The sequence below is a fragment of the Schistocerca piceifrons genome, chromosome X (genome assembly GCF_021461385.2).
Source record: "Schistocerca piceifrons isolate TAMUIC-IGC-003096 chromosome X, iqSchPice1.1, whole genome shotgun sequence".
In the NCBI taxonomy this organism is placed as follows: domain Eukaryota; kingdom Metazoa; phylum Arthropoda; class Insecta; order Orthoptera; family Acrididae; genus Schistocerca; species Schistocerca piceifrons.
Window position 1 is genome coordinate 237,655,590 of NC_060149.1, and position 14,688 is coordinate 237,670,277.

Genomic DNA, 14,688 nt, shown 5'->3' on the forward strand with positions numbered 1-14,688 from the left:
GTTCATCGATGATACTACCATTGTCTATAACGGATAAACTGACAGGTATAGCTTCAATCTTTAGAACAATGTATGGTAGGCGTTGTAACCGCGACCGGAACAGTTGCTGGATGGCTATGAGCGAAAGCGCGGCGGGACCGAACGGGAGCGGCCCGCGAACAAACAAGATGGACGAACGGGAAATGATGGACACGCACAACGACAGACGACCTAGCAAGACACCAAGAACAACAGCACGCAAGAAGCAACGGGGTCACGGAAATAAGCAAAGTAAACACAATGTTTGTAAGCGAAATATCGACTCACGCGAACATCAGACTGCCTCCCTGAGATTTTTTTTCTTTATTGTAATTTTAACACCTTTACAAAAAGGTAGGCCGGCAGAGGCCTATCAATGCCGATCTTCGGCCACAGAAAAAACATACATAAAACAAGAAGACAGACAAACAATCATACATGGAGGATAAAAACACGAGACATAAATATAGAAATAAATGAAGGCGTTCACGGATGTGCCGTTTGTATAAAAACGTTCAGCACTGTACACAAGGGAGACACAGAGTTTCACACGTGAACAGAAGGGCACTGAAGGAGAGACACTGAGTAACTGACGGGAAGACAAACGCTATCACGGTGGCGACGATCTCCAGCGCACTAAAAACATACTGTGCACACAAAAAAGCCGGGGGCCTGCTGGAGTGAAGAGGTGAGGGGAGGAGGGAGGGGGGGAAGATGCCAGTGGGAGAGAAGAGGGGAGAGGGGAGAGCGTGTGCAGAAGCCTGGGGTTGGGGGGAGGGAGGGAGGGAGGGAGGGAGGGAGGGAGGGAGGGAGGAGGTGGGAGGGAGGGAGGAGGTGGGAGGGAGGGAGGAGGTAGCAGGGAGAGAAGGGAAAGAGGGTGCCCTGGAGAAAAAACACAGGTGGGGGGAAGGAGAGGATCAAAGCTAGTAGGAGGGGTAGATGGAGAGGACGAGGACATCAACTGGTAGGATGAGTTGATGGAAGCCACCTTGGGCAAGGGTATGGAGTGTGGTAAGATGGAGAGCAGGTATTATACAGGTATACAAGCACGGCAGCAGATGGGGGTGGGAAAGGATGGAAGAGACAAGTGGGTGAGGGGGATCAAGTTTACGGGAGGTGTAAAGGATCCGTATCTGTTCAAGGAAGAAGAGGGGGTGTGGGAAAGGAATTAATTCGTAGGGGATCCATGTGGGGGAAGGGAGGCAGATGCGATGGGCGAGGCAGAGCACATGGCATTCCAGGATTTGAAGGGACTTGTAGAAGGTAGGAGGGGCAGAGATCCAGGTGGGATGGGCATAACAGAGGATGGGGTGTATGAGGGATTTGTAGATGTGGTAGATTGTGGAGGGGTCCAGACCCAATGTGCGACCACAAAGGAGTTTGAGGAGGCGGAGTCGGGAGCATGCCTTGGCTTGGATCATCCAGAGATGGGGGGCCCAGGAGAGGTGGCGGTCAAGTGTGACGCCAAGGTACTTGTGAGTGGGGGTAAGGTTAATAGGATGGCCATAGTTAGTGACATAAAAATCAAGGAGGCGAAAGGAGGGGGTGGTTGTGCCTACAATGATCGCCTGGGTTTTGGAAGGATTGACCTTGAGCAGCCACTGGTTACAACAAGTGGTTTGACTTGAGCAGCCACTGGTTACAACAAGTGGTTCGACTTGAGAAGGTACTGGGACAAGAGCAAGGAAGGCGGTGTCATAGGTGATTTGGAGAAGGTGTAAGGGGGCTGAAGATGGTGGCATGTCCACCGTGTAAAGAAGGTAGAGAAGAGGGGAGAGGATGGAACCTTCGGGCACACCAGTGGAGGGGAGGAAGGTGTAGGAATCCGTGTTATGAATGGTGACATAGGAAGGATGGTGAGAAAGGAAGGAGGCTATGAGATGGACGTAGTTAATAGGAAGAGCGAAGGTTTGGAGCTTGAAGAGGAGACCGGAATGCCATTCACGGTCGTAGGCGCGCTCAAGGTCGAGAGAGAGGAAGATCGCGCAGCGACGGGAATTTAACTGGTTGGGGAGGAGGTGAGTGAGGTGAAGGAGAAGGTCATCGGTAGAGAAGGATGGCCGAAAGCCACACTGAGTAGACGGAAGGAGGTGGTGCTGGTGGAAGTGCTAATGGATGCATTGGGTGAGGATGAATTCCAGAACCCTGCTGAAGACTGAGGTAAGGTTGATGGGACGGTAGGAGGAGGCAGCGGATGGTGGTTTGTCGGGTTTGAGGAACGTCAGGATCGTGAGGTTTTCCACAGGCTGGGGTAGAAGCTCGTGGACAAGACCACATTATATAGTCTGGACAGAGTGGAGAGGAAGGAGGTGGGAGCTTCAAGGGGGTTACGGTAGGTAACATGGTCATGACCAGGAGTGGTGTTGTATTTCGTGTGTAGTGTAGCGGTGATATCTTGAGTGGTGATCGGGATGTTGAGTTCAGTGTGTGTAATGTTGTCCAAGTACTGGAAGCCAGGAGCGAGTGGAGGGGAAGAGGTGTCAGTCCGATCACGGACATCAAGGAAGAGGGAGTAATCGAACTGGGGATCATCAGGGATGGTAAAGATGTCGGAAAGGTAGGAAGTAAAATGGTTGGCCGTAGTAAGGTTATTAGGAGAGGGGTGGTCATCATGAAGGAGAGGGTAGTAGGGGGGGGGGAGGGGTTAGACCCAGTAAGGCGGCAGAAGGCTGTGCCACCTGAGTGAGAGACAGGCATTTAAATACATGATAGGGTACGACGCAATTGGCCGCTGGGACTACGTGCTCCACAGTGGCGCCCTCACATTATATGCAGGCCAGGAGCGCTAGCAGCCACGGCTTACGGCGCGACGGCTGCAGAGACCTCTATTGGTAATCGAGGTCCATTCCATCTGGCGCAGATTCGAAACCTGTGGTGCTTGGTACCAGAGTAGGAATTTGCACAAATGGCAACCAATGAGTCTTTGATCAGCTTTGATGATTGTTAGCGATGTGGTGGGATGAAGTTTACATATGCCTTTGTTGGAAAAGTAATTATCAATTTGGAGATCTTCACTGACAGGTGATGTCGACTGGAACTCTGACTACGAGAATGCCTGTCCTCACGTTCTCATGCAGGCCAATTTCAGGCCATTAGCACACGCGAATGCCTCATCTGCCAAGCTATTTCACGATTCGGCTAGCCATCCAAATGAAGATACACAATGAGGCCCTTTCTGAACACTGTTAGGTGCTGATAATGCTGTCCCACAGAAGTACCAGTCGTCTCCGCGTCCTCCACGTTGATCACTGAACATCTAATGCTGTTCACGCCCATTATGTGCCCTACCAGGCCTGGTAAGAACAGTGAATAGAAACAATACAAATGCTCACTGGTGGCCTTTCTTCCTGTCACATAAAATTACAGCTATAATCATTTAATTATCCTCTGATGGTGTCTACGTGTACGAAGTTACATTGACATCTGACCATGTCTTGTGGGTGTTTCACTTCTCCTGTCGGACAGCGCACAAAGATTATGATGCAACATGCTATCTCTGTTCTTGTGTGTTACCCGTCATTAATTTACTGATGCTGAGTAAGTGTTTACAGATACATACAGCTGAGGTCATTAGTCTCTTATTCATGCCCCAGGACATAAGCAGTGTACTCAATCTGTCTGAGTGTAGAGTAAATCCTGTGTGCAAGTGACATAGTGTTGTAAATGTTTGCGTAGCCTGTATCTGAGGCGGAACATGGCAGCTAGCCCGGTATTTACCAAGCGAGACGTGGAAAACTGCCTAAAGGCCACATCCACTCATGCACCACGCACGCACTCCGACCTCTCGGTGTTAATCCGCTGGGTGGATTCGATCTTAGGCCAACATACCTCACCGTTCCGGAAGCGGTCCCGTTAACACACGCAGCTACCCTGTAGGTGATTAATTTTCTGGGGAGAGTTGTAAAAACTGAAGTACACGTAACATGTTTCCTTGCGCGGGATTAGCCGAGCGGTCTGGGGCGCTGCAGTCATGAACTGTGCAGCTGGTCCCGGCGGAGGTTCGAGTCCTCCCTCGGCCATGGGTATGTGTGTTTGTCCTTAGGATAATTTAGGTTAAGTAGTGTGTAAGCTTAGGGACTGATGACCTTAGCAGTTAAGTCCCATAAGATTTCACACAAATTTGAAAAACAAGTTTCCTTCTTCTATGTGTGAGGAATCTGTCCCAAGAGTCTGGCCATCTCTTTTTTGTTACACCCTACAGGTGAAACTTTGTTTCCTATAACAGCACCTTGGGTGCACAAGCTTTTCACGTATTTTCTGTTATCCTTCACTATCATAGCTTTACAAAACATGTAACTGCTAACGTCAAATACAGTTTCAAGAAGAAGTAGTACAATCTGTTCACTGGGCCAAGATCATAAATTCTCTTTAAGGAAATTAAAATTGATCGTTAATGACATGCGGCAGTCGAAAGTAGTAAATAACTGTCAGTCGAAAGTTGTAAATAATTGTGTCAGGCACTGGTGATGGCATCTTGTTTCGATAATTTACTCAATAAAATTGACTGAGCATGAGAGCCCTGTCTGCACTTTTTTTCGTGTATGTAGACAGAAATAAAATCTTCTGCGTAACCGGAAATGTCTGATATTGATTTTACGTGCCTCCATTGTGTCTTTTGCATTCCTCATAATATGCGCATTAGAAACAGGTAAGATACAATTCAAATAATAATTAGAAATAGTTTTAACCCACTATCGTCTTACCCCTTCAATCATTTGTTTTAAGGTAGTAAAGTAAGAGGATTTTGCAACAGCCAGAGGTACTACTCGTAGACTAAAATTTAGTTAAAGTAATAGAAACAGTTCCTAATTTATCGAAAAATCTTACTAGTTTCATTTATTAGGATTATAACAGTTTATAACGAAAATTAACGGGAGTGAAAATGTACTGTAATAGAAGTAAAAAAGTTACAAAAGCATGAATCCGCAAAAGAGCCGTTTGCAAGATGATTACGAATGTGTGGCTATAAGCTGCCTCTGACTTCAGTGTGAAGTAGTGTCATGGTTAGTTAGTACAACTGTATTTGAAATGTAAGCTTTTAAGTTAAATACACATTTGACTGAGCTGAAATTTCACCAGCTCATAGTGTTAAATAAGACGTTACCTAACGCTCCAGTGGGGTCAAAGAAGGCTGGGTCGAAAAAGATCTGTTCTTTGGTCTTGAAGACCACCTGATGTCAATTCTCTGGATTTCTGTCTGGGGTTATCTCAAAAGTGAAGTGTCCAGCACTGGAGCTGGAGCAGCGAACTGTACAGTCTTACTGATACTTACGAGATATTCGTAGTATTTTCTAAAAAAATCGTAACTCGCTGCAGGGACGAGAATCGTGTTTCCACCAAATACAAGAAAGGCATGTGGAACACCTGCTTTATTGTGTAGGAGTATACGGAAGAAGGTATCACTTAATGAACTCAAGTAGTATTGTATATTATATTAAAGTAAGCCATGTCTTAAAATTGTGCCAAATTAGATCTGGACCAACTGAGGAACTTATATTTCAAATGCGTTTGTAGAGTTCCATTATGTATATAAAGCAGGGTATGTCCGAGAGCTCCTCTCAAACCCCTGAAGCGCTGTAAACCAAACTTAGGACATAAACAGCAGGCCTCACAAGTATCAGCACTGTGGGGTTTATAATCTCCTACAGACAAAAACGTTTCTTCTTCAGCCACTGTCGTATATGCTGCCCTATATGACAGGTGTGTTATGTGGGAATGGTATCAGTTTGTCAAATCAACCTGCTCTGCAGGGCAACCTGCATGTCAGGGACAAATAACAGTTTTCTGGACCGGACATGAAGGCTGTCCTGCATGATAGGCATGTTGTGGGAGTGATATTGGCCATCAGGTGAGGAGCTGGAGATGCATGAGGCAGGTGGAAGGTGGAAGTAGTAGTAGAGCAAACTATGTACTCCCCATGTTGCATTGTTGCCAAATTTATTCAAGATGACGGATCCAAGATGGTGGTGATAGTTATGGGAACGTCACAATGCCGTCATGGCAGGAAGTTCAAACTTTGGTGGGAAGATAGGTCAACTGGGTTACCTCCAGTAACCGAACCCCCTCCCCTCCCCCTCCTTCCCCCACCACAAAATGGTGGGAAGTTCAAATTCGAGCAGGACAGTGCAACACACTACAGCCACCTCCACTAACCTCAGAAAATGGGGGGAAAATAGGTCACTTGGGCTACCTCCACCAACCTATGTCATCCAACCGCCACCTCTTCCTAGTAATTGGCGGGGAAAGGACTCAGCCTGTGCTGGATAGGATGGATGTGAGTCTTTATTTTGCAGGCAGTCTTTATTGAAACAATTAGAGGCTGTACCTCCATCCAGTGTCTTCACCATGAGGTCTGGAGTCCAACTGACATAGAACACATTACCGCTACCAGAGGGCGCCATCACCCCTTCCGTAGGATAATCCAAGATGGCAGTCTGGAGGGGAAAAATGGCGGGAAAAGGACTCAGCCGGTTCTGGGCTGCTGGAGAAAGGAAGGAGTGTCCTTTATTTACTTTGGAACAATTTACTTATGGACGGTTTTGACATAGTATATTTATTACACTTAATACAAAATACTCACTCTGATGTGCCTGGGGTCACAATACACAGTTTACAGACCTGCAAACTACTCGCAAGTAATGCAGTACACTCATGTATATACATGCAAACAACTCGTAAATTACCGAAATAATGCAGTACACAGCACCCAGACCTTCAAACCACTCGTAAATCACCGAAATAATGAAGTACACTGATGTACAGACAAGCAAAAACCCATAAATTACCGAAATAATGCAGTACACAACATACATACATGGAAGCAACTCGTAAACAGTGAAAAAATAATGCATGTGTAATGCCAAGCAAACACACATACAGTGATTAAACAGCTCAAAATAATGCAGTCCACAAACACTCATAGCACGTAAAAAGGGCTTTTGAACTATCATCAGCCACGATGTATCAGACGCTCCAAGGCAATGCCAGAAATATGATTCACTAGTGGCTGTAATCATCAAAGGACTTCTCCATCGGATACAACGCAGGTAAGTGGACTGGAATGACTTGATTCCAAATCATAGACGTCATTTCTACTGAAAGCGTAACAGTAGAGATCTGAGAAGCTAGTGTACGTTTCTTACGACCTTAGTCAGCACACCATCTAATACTGTTTGTGATCCTTCTCCATCAACCATCGCCTATAACTCAGTGGATACATCGCAGAACCTATGACATGACAGCGAGACGGAATGTGTTACAAATACTGGAGAAATATCTAGTGGTGGCATGAGGGAGTTGCATATAATGGTCTCCTTAGGTAAATCACTTTCAAAACTCTATAATTTTAGTAGGAGGGTGCACCGTGGGTGACATGTTACTGCACTGCTGATCTGATTATATATACAGCTATGATCATGGTCTATATTCAGCGTCACAGTATTTGTGTGAAAAAAAAAATCATTCTGAGGTAATGCCATACCTCGATTTATAAAGCCACTATAGCTTTTAACATGGATACCTGTGTGAACCTATAGAACCAAGACCGCTTGTGATGGTAATATGCTTGTGTTTTTTAACATCTGGCTGTTTGTAAGACGATTATGCCTCTCTTTCTAAGACACAGTGGTCGTACTAGCAGGAAAAACGTATGAGACATGTCCACCCATTACTGATTTCCAGTCAGTATTATTTCGAATCGCCAGCAATCAGTTATTGGCGAAGTATTATACTTAGTAGTAGGGGATTCGTGATAGGTTCACCTTGAGCATCAGGCTTACAAAGTATGTGTTTGTGTTCCAGCATGTGCAAAGGAAATGACTATGTCCAGTCATAAGGAAGGTATGGATTTGACATGGAAAATTGTGATAGCAAAGGGAAGAGTATGTCAAGAATGGTACAGATATTTCTATTCTCAGAGCCACACCCATCAGCAGTGTGTATTTCCAGTACTTCGGTCATTTTCAAATGTTGTTCAATGGCAGTGCGTGCCGCGCAGCGCCGGTGGTTTGTGTCGTGAATGATTCACGTTTCTGGCTAAATGTATGAGCTGTCCGAATGGCGAGACCTGTTGGGATGCAGGAATGTAGCTGATTTACCCATTTCGTCCTCTAGACGGCCGAATAGCGAGCTAATACTAAGTATGTGTTGGACAGTTTTCGTGATCACATGGAAATTTGAAAAGATTCAATATGCACATGTGGCTGCACATTTCACACCTTTATTTAGATGAGAGAACATAAACTGTGGTTTGAGTATTTAGCTGGTGAAAGACAGGTGGAAGCACATATGCTGGTTCTCTAGACATGAGAAACACTTTAGCTGACTTTGTAAATTACAGGCATGATTTGGAAAGACAAGTTGAAGCAGACCATCCATCTCTGGCGATGATGCCATCACTCATCCGCCGCTGTGACATTAGGACATCTCCAGACCAGTAGCTGTAAGATTCCGAAAATTCCCGCCATTTTTCTCATCTGTAAGACTGTGCTTCGAATTCTGTTTGTGTAATTGTCCAGATTTCCCCCCCCCCCCCCCCCTCTCCTGTGCTTAGACAGTGCTCTCTTTTCAAACAACAAGAATGTTTTCATGATTAGCCGTGTTTTCGCGAGTGTGCACATTATGAAGGCTTTTAGCAATGAGGGCATTTAACATTTGTGAGATGTAAATTGACAGCAGGCCAAACATTTTGTGGCGATGCGTCAGCTATGCTGGGCAGGTAAACACGCATGAACAGCTAGATGGTTCAAATGGCTTTGAGCACTATGGGACTTAAAATCTGAGGTCGTCAATCCACTAGAACTTAGAACTGCTTAAACCTAACTAACCTAAGGACATCACACACATCCATGCCTGAGGCAGGATTCTAACCTGCGACTGTAGCGGTCACATGGTTCCAGACTGAAGCGCCTAGAACAGCTCGGCCACAGCGTGCACATCTAGATGTAGTTCGCGTGTTCCATTATGATCTCGAGGGAGAGAAAGCAGTCATTGTTATTCTGGAACAGATTTCTATAGCGCGACCTGTGACGTCAGTATCCGCAGTGTTGTGACTTGGCAAGACAGCCAAGCCACTATGAGATAGCCGAAAGGCACGCGTTTAAGCTCACGCAGGCTGGCGTGAGGTCTGGAACAGTTAAAGGAGTTGAGTCTAGTAAAAAAAAGTACGTAGCTTCAGGAATACTTAACTTTAATCCATAATTGGTGAACATCGGTCTGACGGTACATGCATCACAAGATAAATAGCAAATGATAATGGCGCCTTGCTAGGTCGTAGCAAATGACGTAGCTGAAGGCTATGCTAACTATCGTCTCGGCAAATGAGAACGTAATTTGTCAGTGAACCATCGCTAGCAAAGTCGGCTGTACAACTGGGGCGAGTGCTAGGAAGTCTCTCTAGACCTGCCGTGTGGCGGCGCTCGGTCTGCAATCACTGACAGTGGCGACACGCGGGTCCGACGTATACTAACGGACCGCGGCCGATTTAAAGGCTACCACCTAGCAAGTGTGGTGTCAGGCGGTGACACCACACACAGGTTTTGAGCATGCATGCTAGACACGTCTCGCATGTCCCGTTATGGATCGCAAGGGGTGAAAGCTGTCGATGTTATTCTGACACAGATTACTACAGCACATCCAGAGGGGGGACTTGGCTGTTATTTACATAGATATGTGACGTCAGTATAACACTGATAATCTTTTAGCTGCTCTGCAAACATCTCTCGACACTGGACCTGCACCACAGCTATGTTCATCGCGCCAGTAAAGGTGTCTAGGTGAACATGTATTTCGACAGGAATTTCTCAGGTGTCAACTATGAAAGGGATGCCTCTGCCTCATGCTTGCGGGACCCGAACAGACACCTGTATGTGGCTCGGTAGCTGACAGACGCGTCGTCACTTTGTGAGGGCTGCCCATGCATCCCAACTCCTGGGGCCACGTACGGAGTCGGCATCGTCGGCGTTGGGCGCGCGTTGGAGCCTCTGATGCGTTGTGGTTGATGATATTTCGAGAGTGTTTTTGACGTGCAATAAGTGCTTGTGCACTGCATTATTTTTCAGCTGTTTAAGCATTGTGAGCGTGTTTGCACAGCGTTACACATGCATTATTTTTTGATAGTTTATGAGTTGCTTGCATGTCTGTATGCTGTGTACTGCATTATTTCGGTAATTTACGAGTTGGTTGCGTGTCTCTACATCAGTGCACTGCATTATTTGCGAGTAGTTCGCAGGTCTGTAAACTGTGTATTGTGACCCTTAGCACGTCAGAGTGAGTGTTTTGTATCAGTGTAATAAATATACTATGTCAGATCTGTCCCTAAATAAATTGTTCCCAAATAAATAAAGTACACTCCTTCCTCTCTCCAGCTGCCCCGAACAGGCTGAGTCGTTTTCCCGCCATTTTCCCCTCCAGACCGCCATCTTGGATTACATCACAGGGGGCGACTGCGCCCTTGGTGGCAGTACTGCGTACTAGGTCAATTGGACTCCGAACCTCGTGGTGAACACACTGGATGGTGGTATTGCCTCTAATTGTTTAAATAAAGACTGAAAATGAAGACTTACTTCCATCCTATCCAGCACAGGTTGAGTCCTTTTCCCGCCATTTCGTAGGAGGAATTGGCAGTTGGGTGACTTCGGTTAGTGGAGGTAGCCCAAGTGTCCAATTTTCCCGCCATTTTCTTAGGTTAGTGGAGGTAGTCGCGGTGTGTAGCATTGTTGAGTTGGAATTTGAACTCCCCACCATTTTCTGGGGGGAGGGGGAGGGGAGGGGATTCAGTTAGTGGAGGTAGCCCAATTGACCTATCTTCCCTCCAAAATTTGAACTTCCCACCATGACGACATTGCCAAATCTATCGCCGCCATCTTGGATCCGCCATCTTGAAAAAATTGGGAACAGTGTAATGTGGGGTGGTACATAGTTTGCTCCAATACTGGTTTAGAGGGTGGTTGGCAGGTGGAAATGGAAAAGGTGGAAGTGTATATGGATAGAGAGAGGGGAAGGAATATATGCTCAGAGGGAGGAGGGAGTCAGATACAGTCAGAGAGAGGGGTGGAGGGATTGGACAAAGTGAGGGGTAGGTAGAGATGAAGAGACAGATAGAGGTGGGAGGATTATGTGGACAGTACAATAGGAATTCTGTGAAGTGTAGAGGGTATGTGGAGGTATGTTACACCAGATATCTACATACAGGTCACACAGTTTCTGAAAATTACAGACCCATCGTTTTTGGGCATTGAACTGGTGCCAGATACCGTCCCAGATATTTTGCATCGGTTTCTGAATAGATTTTGATGGTTAAGATATCAGCGTGAGTTCACTAATATTCTCCTCAAACCACCGCAGAAAGATTCTGGTCTTATGACATGGCCGGTTATGCTGCTGGAAGATACAATCACTGTCAGGGAAGACGTAAAACATGAATGGATGAAGATGGTCTGCTATAAAGTTCACATAGTTCATAGCTGCCATACTGCACTCGGTTACCACCAAATATCTCACATGTGCCCACGTAAATATCCCCAATGGCACAATACTGACCTCACCAGCCTACATTCGCGATGAGGACAGCCAGTCGCCTGAATGGCGACGTATGTGGACACAACCATCTACTTGGATTAACCAGAAATGTGATTTATCCGACTAGGCATCTCAGTCGGGAGTGCATAGGAGGTGTGTGCTGCCAAGCCCTATGTCCCTCAATGTGCACTGAACAATGTGCTCCGAAACATTGTCGTCAGATCTCCCACAGCTCGTGCCACCTATGCTGCTTTACAGAGCGGACAAACGTCCGACATCCACATTCTGTGGTGAGGCGTGGTCTTCTAGCATCTTGTCGCTTACTAGTGGTTCCACAGTCCACTTTCCACAGATGCTCACATGGCGACATTCACTCTCGTGGTGGACAGTGGTCATAATTTTTTGGCTCATCATATATATCTGCCCAGGTATGAAGTCCATCTCCTCTTTCCCCCTTTCTCTGTTCATCTCCTTCTCCCCTCTCTCTCTCTGTCCACCTCCGACATACCTACTCACTATCCACTTCCTGCTGCCTCTCTCTCTGTCAAACTGCTACTCTCCCCTCTCTCCATTCATCTGCTTCTCCCCAATCTATCAGCTCCTTCCCCTTCTGTCCACCTCCTCCTCTTCCCTGTAAGTCCATTTCATCCTGCTCCCTCTATCTCTACCTCATCCTCCTCTGTCTCCTCCCCCCTCCCCCTGTGCATGTCCTCTTTCCTGTCTCTGTCCATTTCCCCCTCGTCTTTTCTCTGTCCATATCCTCCTCCCCCCTATTTCTGTCAACTCCTTCTTTCTGCTCTCTGTCAGTCCATCTTTTCCTGCCCCCTTTCCTCTCCACATTATTACCACCACTCCAACAGGATGTTGCTAGTTCTTACCCCCACGTCATTTCTTTCCTGATAGCAACTAATATGTGTACGAAGTTTGGTTGAAATCGAACAAGAAGCTTTGGAGGAAGTTTTTACCCACGTGCGTACTCACATGTCACATGGCGACATATTTCACACATATTTGTACACATATTTCACCATATATGTAGCGACATTGGCCCTGCAGTTTCGTTTTCACGCAGTTCAATGATTATGACGTCATATCTCCTGAACAATGTGACATACTATCACATAATTTTGTGCATATATACAGCGGCACATGTCGACACTGTCTGCGAAATGTGTCGTGAATAGAGTTATTAGCAAAGGTGTAATAAATTAAAACGTTACACCCGATGCGACAGTTTTACTTCAAGAACAGCGAAAATGTAATAAGCGATAAACTTTTTCTCTTTCATCATTTTGTAGGCGTTGTCAGCGAGTAGTTTTTGAAATGTTTGAAATTGTGCGTTAAGTCTGATGCAAGTCACCAAGTGCTCTCATTCTCAAATACTGAATGAATAAAGACTGGGTATTCTCGTGACGTGGGCTAGACTTCTTTTTCACTCCCAACCCGCCCCTTTGATAGGTAGGTGGTTCTTACCCCCACAGCGATTATATCCAGATAGTAAGTGGTATGTTACGGCAAGAAAGTTCTTCTCAACTGCCTAATCCAGAGTGACGAATAGGAACTTAATTAAAAATTGGAAACACATCCTACGATAGACACCATGTGTGTTCTTCTCGACTGCCTAATCCAGAGTGACGAACAGCCCGAAACACTTCGCGCGCCATATCAGAAAAGGCGTGACCCGAACGCTTCCGAAGTGCTTCGTCTGCAATTTCGTCAGTCTTTTGTTTTTGATTTAAATTGTTTTTAATTATTTTAAAATGACTGATTAATAGTCAGCTGTTGAGAGATATTTATATTAAAAAGTGAAGTCATTCCAATGAGTAGTTTAACTAATAATAATAACTACACTTTAACGTTTTGGCGCCCTTGCTCCGAACACAGCAGCCAATCACACAGCAGTAGCATTATGCAGGCGGTCTTTCTCACGGGAATGGTACCGAATCTCACATCTGTCACAGGTACCTCACACCACATTTCGTCGCCTATATACTTCTTGCATCTCCACTGCTCTGGGAACAGCTTCTTGGAGCCTAATATGACGGCTGACAAAGCCAGAAATATTGCAATGTGTATCAAGTTTATTTGAAATCGGCTCATTGTCGCTGATAAAACACTAATACGACCTATTCTTGAGTACTGCTCGAGCGTTTGGGATCCCTATCAGGTCGGATCGAGGGAGGACATAGAAGCATTTCAGAGGCGGGCTGCTAGATTTGTTACTGGTAGGTTTGATCAACACGCGAGTGTTACAGAAATGCTTCAGGAACTCACGTGGGAGTCTCTAGAATCGCTACTGAGGAAATTTAGAGAACCAGCATTTGAGGCTCTGCAGTACAATTTTACTGCCGGCTTCGCGGAAAGACCACAAAGATAAGATAAGAGAGATTAGGGCTCGTACAGAGGCATATAGGCAGTCATTTTTCGCTCGTTCTGTTTGGGAGTGGAACAGGGAGAGAAGATGCTAGTTGTGGTACCCTCCGCCACTCACCGTATGGTGGATTGCGGAGTATGTATGTAGATGTAGATGTAGAAGGAGATGTGCAACATTCATATATACATTTTATAACATATATCAATACAGCATCAGGAATACGGTTAGTTGTAGGATGTAGTTACCCTGGCGAGTGCGGTGGCGGGGAAGCGGTCCCAGGTGAGGTGGTGGTCCTCGCCGGAGGATCCGAGGCGCTGCCCGGCGAGAATGCGTGCGGCGGTGACGGTGGAGAGCCCCATGCCGTCGCCCACGGCCAGCACGACGTTGCGCGCCCGCGCACTGCCCCCGCGCGCGTCCGCCTCCGCCTCCTCCAGCCGCCGTCGGATAGCCGCGTGCGCCGCCCGTTGCCACGCCTCGCCGTCTGCCGACAACGCAACACAGTTAAAACATGCGTGGCAACTGAGAAATTCACTGCTGGTCATTTAAATTGCAACGCTAGGAAGGATACCAACTAAAGAAACTACTTGCTGTGCGTATATTGTGTATTAAGAAGAATTCATGATAAAATTGATAGATGATTGGGGTGTACAGGGAGCTAAATTTAGTACACACAGCTGCTCCCTCTGATAGTAATAGCGCGTCTAGACTGGCAGGGCATCAAATCGAACTGAGCTTGGGTGACAGATGCAGGTACGTACACTACTCGCCATTAAAATTGC

General features: G+C 46.2%; 1 protein-coding gene across 1 annotated transcript in view; it reads right to left on the reverse strand.

The window, feature by feature from the left end:
- LOC124722285 (alkaline phosphatase-like) overlaps positions 1-14,268 on the reverse strand; it is a 658,646-nt gene extending 644,378 nt beyond the window's left edge. Inside the window, exon 1 of the mRNA XM_047247471.1 lies at positions 14,155-14,268. Coding sequence (XP_047103427.1) covers positions 14,155-14,268 — 114 coding nt within the window. The remainder of the gene's footprint in view (positions 1-14,154) is intronic.
- Between the last annotated feature and the right edge of the window lie 420 nt (positions 14,269-14,688).